The sequence below is a fragment of the Indicator indicator genome, chromosome 15 (assembly GCF_027791375.1).
Source record: "Indicator indicator isolate 239-I01 chromosome 15, UM_Iind_1.1, whole genome shotgun sequence".
NCBI classification, from domain to species: domain Eukaryota; kingdom Metazoa; phylum Chordata; class Aves; order Piciformes; family Indicatoridae; genus Indicator; species Indicator indicator.
Window position 1 is genome coordinate 9,235,638 of NC_072024.1, and position 16,194 is coordinate 9,251,831.

Genomic DNA, 16,194 nt, shown 5'->3' on the forward strand with positions numbered 1-16,194 from the left:
CCAATGTAAGTGTGGATTTGGTCCTTAAAGTGAATATTACAGTCAAATTATTTCAGACAGTCAAAATTTCTCACTGTGATATATTCCCAGTGGTCTCCTTTAGGTGCCTCCATCATTTATTACTTCTACTTTGCTACATCCTGCCAGATGGAGGAAAGGAAATTTGAAGAGCAACTAGTAAACGAAATATAAGGAAATAAACCCAGTGCTAGGTCCCTGTTTCACAATTAGTCTTTACTTGTGCTTGAAGCCAACACCAGAGATCTTTGCAAAATTACAATTCCCAGATATGCTGGATGCCAGAAATAATAAACCCAGCTGCAACACAGGGTGTTAGTTCTCTCCTTTACATCAAGAATACACACCATGATACAGTCATCTTTCACTTTCAAAAAGTGTGCACAAATCTGAATTGACTTACAAATGCACCAAGACTAAAACTAAAGAACAGGAAATGCCCTGGTTCTAGCATTAAAAAATAAATAGCATCTGCCATTGACAGATAGACAAAAGGCTGGACATATACTGTAGATGGCTCCAGGTGTGATGGAAAGACTTAACAGTCAGGGTAAAAGAAACAAAAACCCTAAACCCCAACCATTAACCAGTCTCAGTTAATTCCCTGCAGTAAAGGTTTTTGTGCAATGAATACCACATATGCCTTCTACATTAAGGACACTATCTTCTGCCCGTGATAATACAGAAAGAACATCAAAAATTAAATGATATAACAAGAAGTAGGATAGCACACAGTGATAAACTTTGGCAAGGAGATCTGAGCATTCAAATTAGAACAACTAGCTGTAGATCTAGACCATGCTGAAGTTAGTGTGTGTATATTCAAAGGGAAAAGGAAGAAAATCAAAGAAGCAGGAAGAACAAAGACACCATTAGAACCTGGAAAGTCTTCTAAGAAACATGCTTAAAGGAGAGCTAGAATTGTTAATGCAAATGATTGTTTTGTAATAATAATTTAGTAAAATGAATCTATCAAGATAATGTAAAAGCTCATTAATTAACATGAAAGGGTGTTAGCTCTTAATTTTCTGCTGGGATGGTTTGTGGGGTTTTGTTGGAATCCTTTAGGGATTTTTTTTTTTTAAATTATTATTAAATGGAGAAGAACTCGAGATCTCCAAAAACATACATGTTGGCACTTGTGGGTACAAAATCACTTGCTATTTCAGAAGCCAAGTTGATGTTCCTATTACCAATTTGGCCTAGACTCTGCAAGTTTGTTCATGTAAGATTAAAGGGATGAGGTCCCTATGGCATATTGCAGTATGGTCCTTGGAATAAGATTCTCATTTACTAAATAAATTACTGTATATTACTGTATAATGGTGTTCACATTATAACTGACAATTAGCACCATTAAAGAGAAAGCTCATAAACAGCCAAAGCTCACATCAAATTAACACAGTCATGATTAAAATCACTCTTCTGATTTCTGCTCTTCACAGAAATAAACAGCATTTTGCATAAAAACGAGTATGAGGCAGCTCAAAAACCCCTTCACAGTTATGCTGGGACAGTGGCACCAAACCCTGCCAGCACAGCACTGCCACGTCAGCTGCTTGCTTGCTTGCTTATGAAACATTAAGTGCTGGGTTTCCCTCCTAGCAGGCAGCCCACACGGCGTGCCCTGCCCCGCTGCAAGCTCTGTGTGCGCAGGGCTGGTAACCACTGCCATGACATTGGAGATTAAAGCACTGCAATTACTCCTCTTGGCTCTAATGAGGGGAACCTGGGTTCTCTCCTGGCCTGAGGGAAGCTCATCATCTTTATTTTAATTCTGTCACTTCACCATTTAAATGGTTTCTAGCCTTTGCATGTTCATTTATATTGCTTCGACTTCAGAGAGAAAAAAAAAAATGAGTAATTATAGAGAAGAACAATAACAAAATACAAAAGAGTCAGCAATTCATTAAAATTTAGAGCAGGCAACGTTAAAAAACTTTTCTTAACTTGAAGAAAAAAAGAGAGAGACTTTCTAAGCTGGCACAGAGCCTACAACCTCATTAGGATTCATGCTCCACTCTCACAGAAAAATACTAATGGTATTGCTTTAATCTTCAGCATCACAGCACTAGTTCCTGGCCTCATCCAGATGATAATGCTAAAATGACAAGAGAAAGAGGAAAAGAAACTTCAGGCCAACGCTGACCAGGCCTGGTAACAAGCTGGAATCTGGCTGTGGCTGAAAGTCTGAAGCATTTGAACATCTCTGTTCATGAATGCTAGTTCAGAGACAGTCAAGCTCATCACAGTGGCTTCATAAGGCTTGGGTATCACCGAGGAAAATCTAATCAATAAATAAGCAATTGAGATCACACAATTAAAGAACACCATTATAAATGCCATGGCTTGAAAAGGAATCACAATATGCCACATACACATGAAAGTATGCCTTTGATCCAACATGCCTTTAAACAAAAGGATGTTCTCATATATCTTAGCAACTAATTTAACATATAAATCACCAAAAAAAAAAAATTATCCAGATGGGCTTCAGTGAAGGAAACCAATTAATGTAGACAGCGTTACCATCTGACACATTAGTTGTAATAATAAAATCCAAACAGCATGGTCAAACAATAATCCTCTGTATTATATCTGACATTTCTAATTAGTTTCTGTACCCTCTTCAAGAAAAAAGAATACCAGTAAGCACTTTGTTTCCCAGAGGAAAAAGCATCTAAACTTCATGTGCACAGAGCACAGTCTAGGGATGAAGCTGATCTATCTGTGTTCCCTTGGGATGTACTTGGGAACTAATGGGGTTTGCATCTGGTTGCACAATTAGACTTGGAAAATGTTTCCCTTCAGCTGTGTCCCGCTGTAATCACTGCAGACCAGGAATGCCAATACCTGCTCATTCCTTAAAGGCTTTACCCATGTCCAGAGGCTCAGAATAACCAAAATTACTTTGATTTCGCTTTCTGCAGGATAGGATTTTGTTTTTTACTTCCTATAGTCTTCCTAGAAATGCCACTTCTCAAATGAAGTACAGTATTTCTGGCATAGACCTCCCAGCAGCAGGCAATTAGGGTTGGATCAGACAGTTGCAAGCTGCACTACAATTAGCATTACAGATTAAAAGCATACGTGTGCAGTTGATGTTTGAGACTTCTAATCCCAACTATGAGGACTGGTTTTGCATGTATCAGCAGGAAGGACTCAGCTTCGTAACCTTAGACCTATTGGACACTTCAAAGTCCACCCATGAAAATCCTTTTCAGTACATGATTGAAATTTGGGACCACAACAGGGAAAGTCTTCATTTGGAAATGGCTCTTCCTTTATAAAACAGTCAAGGAAAGGCTGTGGGACTTCTGCTAATGCCAGAGAAGAAGTTCAGGACACCACAATGAATACAAATCACTTAAAAAATTACATTTCATTATTAGGATTAACACTAAACCTATCTTATGCTGCAATTTTATTTGGGCAGCCTTCATAAATAAGTGACCTACATCCTGAAAGGCAGTCACCCTTCTTTTTTTTTTCTTCCCAATTTTAACATAGAAAAAATTACTATTCCAACCAGTTGAAAAGAAAATGAAAAATACTTAAACCAAATGAACATTATTTCTTAGGAATCTTCTTTTTGCTAAAGTAAAATAGCTTCCATTCATCAAGACAGCATGAAATAGCCTTAGCATCTTCAGAAAGAGTTTGTGAAATGGAAATACTTATTCTGACACAAATAAGAAGTCTCAGGCTCCTTTACCACCTCCACTCCCTGAAATTTCAAAAGAGGAGTTGACTGGCTTTGCAGACTGCCTGAGTGTTCCTTCTGCCACCCAGAAACATGGTAATAAACATTGGTGTTGCCAACTCAGACAGGGCAGCATGACAATGTTTGGGCCTTTGCTCCATGTGTTCAGGGGTGAAATCACAGATGCATCAAACCAGAAGCTGTTGGAAAAGTTTGTTGAAATGAATATAAAACAATCTCTGCCTCACAGAACATCCAATGTACACGTTCAGAGCTGGGAGACAAAATCTGGATTCTATTTCTAATGTGATGGGGCAATTGGAGAAGGAAGGTTTTGGTCATGTACCAGAGTCTATTACAATCTTCCATTGTGCTTTGAAAGCACCTTCCATCCTCCTGAAAAATATGAATTGGCTAAAGACACATGTGACAAAATATGGCAAGCTAGGGGCTGAAACAAGTTCCTGCAAGACCCAGCTCACAAGACAACTGTTTCTGCCTACACATGAGCTTTCTAGGCAACCTGCTCACATCCACACACCACACTCTGAAAGTGCTTATCTGCTTACTGAAAGGCAAAGGTAATCCCAGATAACATCCGTTTTATCTCACCATGCAATACTTTGAATATAGAGTGAAAAGTATCAACAAACTCTATTGACACAGAAAACACTGCGCTGATGACAGCGAGACCTAGGAATATCAGCCACAAGCCAAGACCCAACTGCATCAGGCTCCACAGCAGCCCACAGCGCCAGAACCCTCCCTGCCATTCTTGAGGTCAGCTGCAGACCACCCAGCACCATGCTCTGAACACGGCTGCATTTGCAGAATGCTGTGCCCGAGCCGAGACCTTACTCATGCTGCAGCAGTGAGAGCTGGGTGGCTGTCAGACCAGGGCTGGCTTGGCTCCAGCTGGCTCCTGCACAGGCAAAGCAAACGCACAGCTATTTACACAGATCTCTGTAGATGTCCTCTTAGTACAAGGCAGGAGTCAGCAGCTGAATACAGGTAGAGAGAAGGCTGTGTGTGTGTGTGCAAGGAAGAAATACTGATGAAAGACAGGCATCTCAGGATGGCAGCTCCCAAACTGCTGCTATTTGCTTGTGAGCATTATGGGAAAGAAAAGATTTGGAGGACAATGAGGTCACTTTGTGGATATTTACAAGGAGATCATCCCACACATGAAAAGCTTATGGGAGAAAGGGGAAAAGCGTCTGTTTGCAACTTAACCCATGGGACATGAGAGCTGGCAACGATAGCAAAGCTGAGCTCAGAGCTGACATTGCAAAAGCACATAAGAGATGATAGATAGAGTGCTGTGAGGGCCGGAAGGGCCTTGAAAGTGATATGTTCACTGAAGGAAACATTGCCCTATTTCACAGTCGTCTCAAACTACAGCAATACATTCTGATTTTATTTTTTGTGGAGAACATAAGCGCGTGTCTTTCCACTCACCTCAACGGGGAACCTCTTGCCGTTGATGCTGTGTTCGGAGCCAGCGGATCCGTTGCTTTGACCCCAGTGAAACTCCACTTTCTCTGCCTTGAATCTGCCCGGCAACCCAGCACCACTGACAAAATAATCATCCTTCAGCAGGATTGCAACTGCACACACAGAACAAGGAGAAAGACATTCTTAGCAGAAATTCTCTCAAGCATTTCCAGTTTTTACACATTATCTTAGAACACTTCTCCTAATGCAAGTAAAATGGTTGGTGATCATTTTCCTTTTTACAGGGTTCGGTTAAAAAAAAAAAAGACTACAAATAATGCTGGTGATTAAGAAGTTACATAGGCTACAGAAAATCCCAAAGTTCAAATTTCTCAAGGACTTTTCACCCTCCTTATTGGACTTTGATTAAAATTTAAATAGTAAACGCCATCAAATACATTTAGTGTAGTTCCATAGAGTAATGACTGACCATGTTCCCTGTCTTTACAAATCCCTGAAGGTCTCTAGAATACAAATTAGGAAAAGAATGGATGCTCTGTGTTTTGTATTTCCTTTGTTTTGATGTGTTTTAGGCAAGCCCTGTGTCTTGTCCCACATCTACTACTGGACATGGCAGGTAATTTCCTTAGCCTCCCTGCTCCTCCTTTCTGCAAAACAGGGAAAGTGACAATAAGGCTTTTGAGACCTACTCATGAGATGCCCTCCATAAAAACTGGGTGATATTACTGTGGTATTCTTACTACTACGTGATTCAGTAAGGGTCCAAAGGATCTTGTTTGTATTTTCTTTCCATTTCCAAAAGCCCTTGCATTTTATATCACAATTAAAGTTGTATGTATAAATAGAGGGCAAAATCATGTGGTGGAAGCTGGTACAGGGGAGACCTATAGTCCAACTAAGAATTCAGCTTTCAAAAACTTCCTGTCTACTGCTTTCAATACAAGATCACCTGCCATTCTGGAATCCCTCAATTTTAATATGCATGATTCCTAAAAATTACTCCCTACAAAATCCTTCCTAGCATCCCTTACAAAATTGTTGCTTAAAAACTGAACTAAAATTAGAATTTTGTTCTTCTAAAAGCCATTGCAGACTACCACTTGCTGTGCCCAGAAGTCTCTGATTAATGATTTTGGGTTAGTTTGTTGTTTTGTTTTGGTTTTTTTTCGAATGGGAATAGCATAACCCACAAGGATTTCTGTGTGCCAACGTGTCCTCACAATGGGAACATTAATATAAACCCAATTTTATTATGTAAGAGGGAGGATTTTGTTCACTGCTGAAAAAAATTTTTAAAAAATTAGTTGTGAAATAAGTGATTCCTCTGTTGGTGAAACAGAGGTTAACTGCAGGCTGGGCTTTCTGCTGCACCAGGGCTGCCCTCCCATCAGTACAGACAGTTGGCTACAACAGCCTCATCTCATGTGCAATTTAGACACATCTCAACTTTAAGCTGCTCATGGTAAAACCATCTGAATATTAAATTGCATGGGATGTTCAGATATACCTAATTCATGCCAGCCACATCACAGGGCTACTTTCTTCCATGTTTTATAGTTCTTTTGGCACTCCCTTTGCACCAGAGTGTTTGTGTAGGAAGAGAGGTGGTGCAGGACTGGCTCAGTATCAACCTGGGTACTACTGGTAGTCACTGGCTTATAACACTGTACCTGTGAAACTTGAGTGACTGAAAGTACCACTACTCTTTTTCTGCCTTCAAGAAATGTCCCTGAGCTAACTAAAATCTCACTCAAATGGTTATAAATTCCATAGATAAAATTGTAGGAGATGAGGAATACAGGAAAGCAGATTTGTGTGCATCTGTTGAAAACCTCTGTGGGGATTCAGTTGCATCTAATAAATATTTGATAGTTCCTACATCATTTATAGCTCTGTCAGGGGTCATTTTACTTGTTTTAGATGAATAATTAAAAGGATAATTAGGAGGATGTACAATCTGAAATGTTCATCTAATTGTTCATTTTACAGTACTTCTTACACTGCTGAGCTGTATGACACATGCTCCCATCACCTTCCTATCTTAGCAGCATTCGCTTACGGCCAGTGGTTTGGGAGCTTCCTTCCCTTCCATGTGTTCTCTAGTATTCGGGACTGGAATAACCAAACATCACATCACTGGGCATTGGGAGCCACTGCTTCTATCCAGTCATTTCTGCAGAGTGGATAGTAAGGAGTCAACCCCCAAGGCTCACTAATTTCAAATACTTATTGAAATTAGAAAACCAAAGGAAGTTGTGCACAACCACCAGGATCACAATCACGTGATGCCATTGCCAGGATCAGGGCTGGAGCTGCATGGCCATCACATTCATCAGACTGAAATACACCTGGATACCAAGCAGCTCTTCTCCTGCCTTAGCAGAGCAGCTCTGATGGTCTGGACCAGCCTGAGTGATGCACACCACATAAGAAAAAAGTACTTAACAAAAAACATGTTTCTGGCAGAAATTTTAGTAGGTTTCTCCAACTGAAAGGAGTTTTTTCAGATGTTCTCAGTAACCTAAAAAGGGGTAAAGTGGCAATGTCTTTATAATGCTGGTAAGGGTATTGCTCCCCTGGGTACTCTTCCCACAGGGCAGGTCAGGCTTGAAAAAGCCTTGTAAGCCTCAGGCTCGGCTGACACCAACTAACGCTTAATTGTAAGGTGGCACAAATGGCAACAACTAATGAAAGTAAACTATGGAATGTGCTTGTACTCTCCAAGTGATCTTTACCACATGGGAACCAGCCACTATGGTGATAAAATCAAACCCACATTAGTGGCTCTGCCAGAATAATCATGCACAAAAGCATTTCTAGTCGAGACAGCGGCTTAGTGAAGCCTTTTCCATTTTCTGAATGAAATGTTGTTTTCGGCACATTGTCTGCCCTTTACCTGAGAGGGAGAGGGAGGGAAGAAGTAAAAGCACAACAAATCTAAAGAGCAATAACCTCTTTACCTTTTAACATTTCAAAGCATAAAAATAACTAATTGTTCTGTCCTAAAAAATAATAATAAAAAAAAGACAACTAGGCCCAATAGCAATAACAATAACCCAAGTAACACATTTCCTGCCAGTTAATGAGCGTCAAGGCTAAGGGCCTTTGGCTTTCCCTCAGACCCCTGTCTCTTTTAACCAGTCATTAATTGCTGAGAAATGCCCTCTACATCCGTCACCATTGCTTAAACAGATATTTAGTTTACTGTCTCTGTCAGTCTGCAATATGAAGGTCTCATGTGGCCATCTGCTCCAAGACTCTGCTGCCAAAATGCTTCACAATTTATGGTACAACCTGCCTCCATGTTCTACCCACAAGCCAAAACATCCTACTTGGTTTGCTGCTCTATCACTTACCACCTTAGAAATTAGTCCCAAGCAAGTTACTTCAAAAGGTCAGAAAACCAAGGAAAGGATTGGGACTTGATAAAATAAGGGAGGAGTTAAGAGCTCGGCAGAAGAAATCAAGGATGACAGCAAGGCAAAAGGAGTCTTCATGTTCCCAGAAAAAGGTCATAAGTTACCAAGAAAAGTGACAGTTACTGTTGCTCTGTGAAGCAATAACTTGTCAGCAAAAATCCATACCCCAATGGGTGAGGAAATCAAATATAGCAGCAGTGCTAAAATCATCCAGCAGAGAAGACTGAAGGTACAGCTTTCATTGCCAACTGCATGGAGACTGGAAAATTTGCTGGCAGGTTTCGGTTCAACACGGGTTCCTATTACATGTGCAGCAAAGTGTTCTTATTACATACACACTATAGCATTAGCATCTTTCTTAGAAGAATAGCACCATCATTTTTTGTGGGATTGCTAATTAAATTTATTGTTGGTTACTACAGACACCCTTTTGTGATGAAAAGGGCAGGGTGCATAACATGCATAGATTAATTAAGCACCAAATTTCCATATCTTTCAACCTTGCCTGAACCTCATGTTGCTGCAAAGGGCAGCAAAGTCAGGATTTCAGAGCAAGCAGGAGCATTTGTTTTTCAGTGAAGCTGGAAAAAATCCCTCAGTCATGCATCAAAACCCCAAGCTATACTTGGTAGTGGTTTATGCTAACTGGGTTTACTTTGTGGTGAAAGAAACAGGATCACAGCCTGTCACTCCATCTCATCTGAGGGGCAATAAGCCTCAACTGCTGCTGAGATCCTGAATTACTGGAACTGGATCTGAAGCACTGGCTGAACTGAAGGTTGAGGCTCAGATCCAAAGTCCTCTGGAAGCAGTGGGTGTACCTGAGGTCATGCTGCGTGCACTGCTGAGTTGCAAACACCCAGAGACAGTACATGGCCTGCTACGTTTGCTAGCAGATCTCTGACTAGGGACACGTCACACAGAGCACTATAGAGATGCAAGTCCAATAAAGATAAAAATACACTTCCAATAAATAAAATTGAATTAATTAGTGGTTTAATCCAATTCCCTAAAAATATTTGACCTTGTCAAATGAAGAGTGTGGCCTTATAATTTCTGCTTTTTACATTTTTAGAATTAAAGAGTAATCAAATGCATGCGGCTTTGCATATAAATCAACCTTGACCTTTTAGTGAACTGTTTTGGTAAAAATAAGCAGTACTCTGACTGTTCTTTTCTGTAAAATCCAGAACAGACAGAGCAGGAGAGGATTCAGTTCAATGAAAAACACAGTGCTACAATCATATCAGAAACACATTAATAAGCCCCCACTATTCCGAGCAGTTATTGCTCTTTCTTCTCTAAAACCTTCCAGTTTTGAAGACTTCCCCTTTCCTTCCCCCCTGAGCCTTGCATCTCAGCATTCTTTTGGATTAGATGTAACAGCCTCCCAAAGCTGATAATTCAAGGTTACACCTTCAAACTCTGATACAGCCTTTTATTCTGAGGAACAACTGACTACCAGGAGAATTATTTTACACTGAGAATCACATACACACACAAAATCCCCTAAAAAACTCCTTAAAATCAATCTGCAAAAGTAGCTTTGCAAAGAATACAGAGGCAGAGATAGGTGACTGCTGCTGAAAAATTATTAAAAAAAAAAAAAGAGAGAAGATAGCAAAACCCAAACAACAGCACAATGAAAAAGGAGGGTGGAAGGGTGGATCACGGCTTGAATTTTTAGTTGACTGCAGGCAGGCTATGGAGACAAACAGAAAAGAACATACCCGTTTTTCCTGTGTTTTTCATCCAAGTCTTGTTTGAAGATTCATTGTCAAAACCATCAAGCTGCAGCTCTTGATACTCGTCTCCAACATGGGCCTGATGGTCTATGATGTCTATGGGAGACTGCTGAGACCCTCCACACTTCTCGCTGGAAGTAACCCAGTGCTCGGGACCATAGGTACCTGTTACAAAATAACAATGCCAATTAACATCCCAGTGGCTCAACAGTTCTGGATAACTCTTAAGTAAGAGGATGAAGCACTTAAGCTCTCCAGGTAACTGCACCAAAGTTACACTTCTCGCATGTGAAGGAGGTTAGGACTTACAAACTTCGGAGGAGATTGAAATCCATCAGCTTTGTGTAGTACTTCAACTTTGCCTCTAGCAGTAAGGAACAATGGCCTTTTTTTAATTACTGTTCAATAAAACTATCTGCAATTCCCAAGTACCCCTTGTGCATATGTTATCAATTAGCATGGTGTTACAGGAACTTTCCTAATGCTTCAGCCTTAATATATTACTTTATAGTTTACCTTCTCACATGAGACAAATAACGGAACAGCTACCCATTAACTCGTGATTGTGCAATGCTCTGCTTAGATAATATGATCTTTATTAATGATCTCATTTCTTTTGGAGGTTTAGGAGCTCAAAAAGATTAAAAAAAAAAAAGAAGAAGAAGAAGAAGAATTAAGCTCAATGTATGTTAGTAAATTTAAAGAAAACAACAGAGGAAAAATATAAACTACTCTGGATGGAGGAAGTAAAGAGGACAATGACCTGTCAGGAAAACACTAAGAATTGTTTTTGCTGCTCTTCTTACATGAGTTTTCTGCTTTCCTTATTAGCACAGCCCAAGCCACCTGATGTAAACTCCTCTCTCAAAACAAGTCAAAGATCATCAGTAAGGACTGATGGGCAGTGTCTTGCATACGTGGCTGTACTTGGGCACATCAGAGCCATCCACATAACATAGCGGCTAACCAAAAGGAGGCACAGAGCCTAATACTGTCACCTCTCCTACCCTCCACACCCTTCTACTCTCTGCCTAAGAAAATTTCAGGGAATAGTTAAAAGTTCTAGAAAGCAATATAAGATTCCATATATTATTAGGTTATCACTAGCCACCATTCAAGGTCAATAAGAGAAGACCATGCTACAGCTGCAAAGAGAAATGACACCAGCAGCCTCTGTCCCCAGCATGTCAGGGCTTAGCATAATGATTTAAAGTATTTTTTAGTAGTTTAAGATACTCACTGCTATCACACCTGTCCACCCATCTCACAAGATACAGGAGGAGTGCAGCATCCTGCTCCTGCTCCAGAGCTTTTGTGCGCTCCAGATTAGTGAGTATTGAGTACTCAATCCCCTCACAACAGGACTGCATCAGCACTCCTGCTGGGAAAAGAAAAGCAGCAACATCTTACGGTGTGGTAGTAGAGCTGCAAGAGGTAGTATTGCAAACCAGCACTAAAGGTGCCAGTGGATGTCTGCCACAGCCCTGTCTCACTCTGCCCATTCGATGAGGTTCTGTAGCACAGTCAACAGAACTAATACATAAAAGTAAAAGGTTTCAGATACAATCTTGTCATCCCCACCATATATAGCTGTAGATGTGCTGCAACACCAGGGACCCTCAGCAATACAATGCAGGAGGATCTCCAGTGAATTTCAAATGTTCTTATGACCTCGCTCTCCCGCTCTTAAATTCTATTAACAGAGACTAAAAGATTATCTTCCTATGAATGCAAACAATAGTTTAAGCTCCTGAAAAAACAGTGCAGAGTTCTTGTAAAGCACTTTTCACTCATAGTTCTTGAAGTGCTTTACAGCATGGATCAGCAACTTATTCTCATGTACAGACAGGGAAATTGACGGCCGAAGAAGAGAAGCAATTTGGCCAAGCTCATCTACCAAACCCAAGTTACAACTGAGAGCTGAACTCTGCTCTCCTGAGACCCCTGATGTCACGGCTGCATCGTACCTCTGAACCTCTCTGAACTATGTAGTCAGCATGTCTAGGCAGACAGCAGTAAAGGATGCACTGATATACATTCATCACCGTTGCACCTGAGAAGCAAATGTAAATTCAATTAATGCCATCCAAACCTAGCAGCTGCAAAGGCCAGTTTCTTTGGCCCCTAGGTTTTAATCTGCCCAGCTGCAAAATTCATTCTTCCTAACTTCCTATGGGCTAATGCAGAACACTTAATCAATAGCATGATTTTGTGCTTCACTCATAGCCCATAAACACTGCATGGAAACCAAAGCAACAAGATAGTGTTTTACTTTCAACTAGAATTACACAAATTGCAACACCTTTTAAAAAAATCATTTACATCATCTTTCCAGGTTAAAAATCAGTTTCATATATCTCATGGTTCAACTTGTGTTGTTGGTAAAAGCCACTTCCAGTTAATTGGCCAATGTGTCACAACCAAGGAGAACAGAATTATTAAAAATCCTACATGTGGAACACCAAATGTGATCTGCTCAAACAGATATTTTTTCTGAATCTGGATGCTCTTAGTAATCTATTTGCAGTGAATTAATTGGCAATTGAGGTTTTATTTTTCATATAACCTTGCATTTACTCCATGAAATTTGGGAATTTGCCTTAAAATGTTTAGTAGTACACATAATCATCAAACCTGCCAGCTCTCATTTTTTGCCTTTGTTATAAACATGGGGTGAGCTTTTCAAAAGCTCTCTGCTCACAGAGGTTATCACAGTGGTTTCAGCTGTGCATTCAAAAGGAGCTGTGCACTCCAATATTTCTTTTTTAAGTATTTTACTATCAACTGGAAAAGATTTTTTTTTTTGGAGTAGGCAGATTTATTTTAACAGTGACTGTAGGGTTCCTTCCATGTATCTTGTCACAAAGACTTTTTTTTTTTTCCTTTCCTAAGTATAGCCAGCTTTCAACCAATTTGTAGTGAAAACTGTCTTGTCAAAATGAATAAAATAAGCCATAAGGGTAAACAAACAAACCACCATGTTGAATTAAAACCTCCAGTAAAAAGTGCAGCAATATAGTTTTTTCCCAGACCTTTAAAGGCCTGTATAGCCTTTGTACCATTTTAAAAAATAAAGTAATTAAGTCTGTTTAAAAACAAACAAATGAAAACAACTTGTTTGGATTAATTTAATTGAAATACATCTCTTTCTATAATAAAAACAGTATCTTCCCTTGCTTCTAAATCTATAATTTACCAAATAAAATGAAAAAGGCCTAGCAGTTTCTGCTGTCTTCATGTGATAGCATTAGTTTTCATGCATAAAATGTTTCTATACTGGTGCTGAATTACTAAAGAAAAACCTTATGCAATGAGACTCTCTCTGCAATTCAAAACCCCAACTCAGTGCTGATGCTGTGACTCCCAAGTCCTGACATCCCAAGTTTCAGCCAAAAGGCTAAGCTCTGATTTAGAGGTTCAAGACCTGCGAGTTAAAATCAGCACAGGACTTTATAAATGGCTAGGTTTTTCATTAATTTCTTTCAGAAGTTTTTGATATGCAAATTATTACATGCAAGATGACCTGCACCATTATGGCAGCAATTCTAGACAGAAATAGAGGCCACGACCCAAACATCTCCATTCCCAGCAGCACAGGCTTGGGGCCATCCCAGCTTTAACAATTAGTGCGAAAAGGCAAAGCTGGGCTAGAGACTGCAAAGAAAATTTTTAGTTTTGAGCTTTACTTTTGAGCTAAATAAATATATTATATCCCCTGCCCAGAAAAAATAAACTCACCAACCCTATGAAAACTGTAATCAAGAATAGTGCAGTGGGATTCACTTATTCACTGGTAGCCATCAGAAGGTTTAGACCTAACTGCCTGCTTTTTTTTCCATGAACATTCAAGTGCAGTTTTAATTGAAACTGATCTTCCACTACAGATTTCAAATTAATTCTTCTTCCAAGTGTCTCATGCTCCAGACTTCCTTGCCTTGCAAAAAACCCCTATATCATTAGAGGAGGAAATAGAACACTTTTTCTAGGCTTGCAAGTATTGATTACCTATTCTTTCCATCAAAGCACAATTGCCATTCTGCACTGTATAAATCTCTTCAGCGTTAGACACTTATAAAGTACTGAGAATGATATCATTAATCATTTGCAGTTACACCTGTCTTGCTTTATTGAATTCTTTGTTTTTTAGAACTTTAAATAAATGCTTTTAAATAAAAACATGACACTAAATAAAGACTCTGTTTCACTTAAACCTAGTTTAAAAAAAAAAAATCCCTTCATTCTGTGTGTGACATTTACACATCTGAAACAGGGTAACTTATGGCTGTTTGTATTTCATTTTTCTAAAAGTATGCATCATGGCTTTAATCAAATAAAAATCTGGAATTAATTTGGACTGGACTTTTAAGGGCTGACAACAAATTCAGTTTTCAAAAACCCAAACAACTTAAGAGCCTTCACCTGTGTTAATAAATAATATACATTTCCACTGAGCTGGTGGGTTAACATCTGCAGATCCTGAAGTCAGTGTCCTGCCTCTAGAACATGTGCTTGGGCCCAAGAACAAAGTACAGACACTGGAGAAGAAAGCTTGGATTCACATCTTAGGTCAACCAAATGCATGGTGGCAAAATGAGATGGTGACTGGAGGGTGCCCCAGTGACGGGATGGGGCCAGGAGCTAAGAAAGGAGTAAGGAAACAGCATTTGGCCAGAGTGACCTCGTGAGCATTGCCTTATAAGAGTAGGCCTCCCTCTCCCAGCTGCCACAACATGTTTTCTCACCCAGTTCCATCACACAGAGCTACATGGACACTTGCTCTGTTCCCTGGCTTGGGCTGGCACAGAGGATGGAGCACCTCTCCACTGCAGCCCCAGTACCTCTAGCCCCACCAAAATCCTGCCCTGCATCCACTTGCAGTTCAGGGAGGTGCAGTGCTCATTGATCTCCTGGGGCTGGCAGCCCTATCATCTTATGTTGAATTGCCATCAGTTCCCTGGCAGATTGACCTTATCTCCACTGAAATCAGGGGCAAAAGGGCTGCTGGCTGCCAAGGTGTGAAAGCAGGACTGTGATCAGGAACCTCAGCAACCCTGTGGCTTCAACCAACACATAACACCAGAGATGTTATCAATCCCTCTCATCTGAAATTACTTGATGCTTCCTAGGTGGATTCTGCATTCTTTTCTCATGTAAAATTTCTCTGTCAATAACTGTAGTATCTTTAGTAGATTTTTAATACAGAGACTGCTCTTCAAATAGAATCCAAGATTACTTTTATCTTCTTGTTACTGTACAGTGAGAACAATGTGCAGTTTTCATTAATAAAAAACCATTAAAATAACATATTCCTCCAAAATCTAATTAAAGCTTGTAGAAAGACTTCCACTTTAAAAAAAATGCAAATAAAAAAAATCAAATAGATTTATTGTTCTTCCACAATCTTTTGTTTAAAGCATCTCTTATTAAAACCACTAGCACCTCCTTGATTTTAAATCATTTTCCAGTTAATGGACCAGCTATTCTGACACTGACTGGTGTGCAACATATATGCCTTTATACAACATCCAAATACAGTGTAACATACATTATTGATTTTTGACTCGTGATTTTTATAATTCATTTACAAGTTGGGAAAGAGGCAGAAATATCGACACTTGGGTTTTTTTAAATTGGTTTAACATTTCCACCAAAATCTGACTTTAAACCCCAAGCCTGGAATGCAAATAACTAGTTTAGGGGGATTAGTTTTGTTTGGGGTTTGTTGTTGTTGTTTGGGGAGTTTTGGTTGGTTGGTTTTGTTGTGTTTTGTTTTGGTTTGTTTTTTTTAACAAAATTTTATCTCAGATAGATCTTGGCCTGTGATTCCTGCCTTTTAGCTTTTCATTTTTGAATG

The 16,194-nt window shown here is 39.7% G+C and overlaps 1 protein-coding gene across 1 annotated transcript in view; it reads right to left on the bottom strand.

Annotated features, from left to right (window-relative positions):
• PTPRG (protein tyrosine phosphatase receptor type G) overlaps nucleotides 1–16,194 on the bottom strand; it is a 413,314-nt gene that overhangs the window by 180,981 nt on the left and 216,139 nt on the right. The window contains exons 3-4 of the mRNA XM_054387705.1: nucleotides 10,326–10,505; nucleotides 5,180–5,328 (exon numbers count right to left, since the gene is read on the bottom strand). Of these exons, the coding sequence (XP_054243680.1) occupies nucleotides 5,180–5,328; nucleotides 10,326–10,505 (329 nt within the window). The remainder of the gene's footprint in view (nucleotides 1–5,179; nucleotides 5,329–10,325; nucleotides 10,506–16,194) is intronic.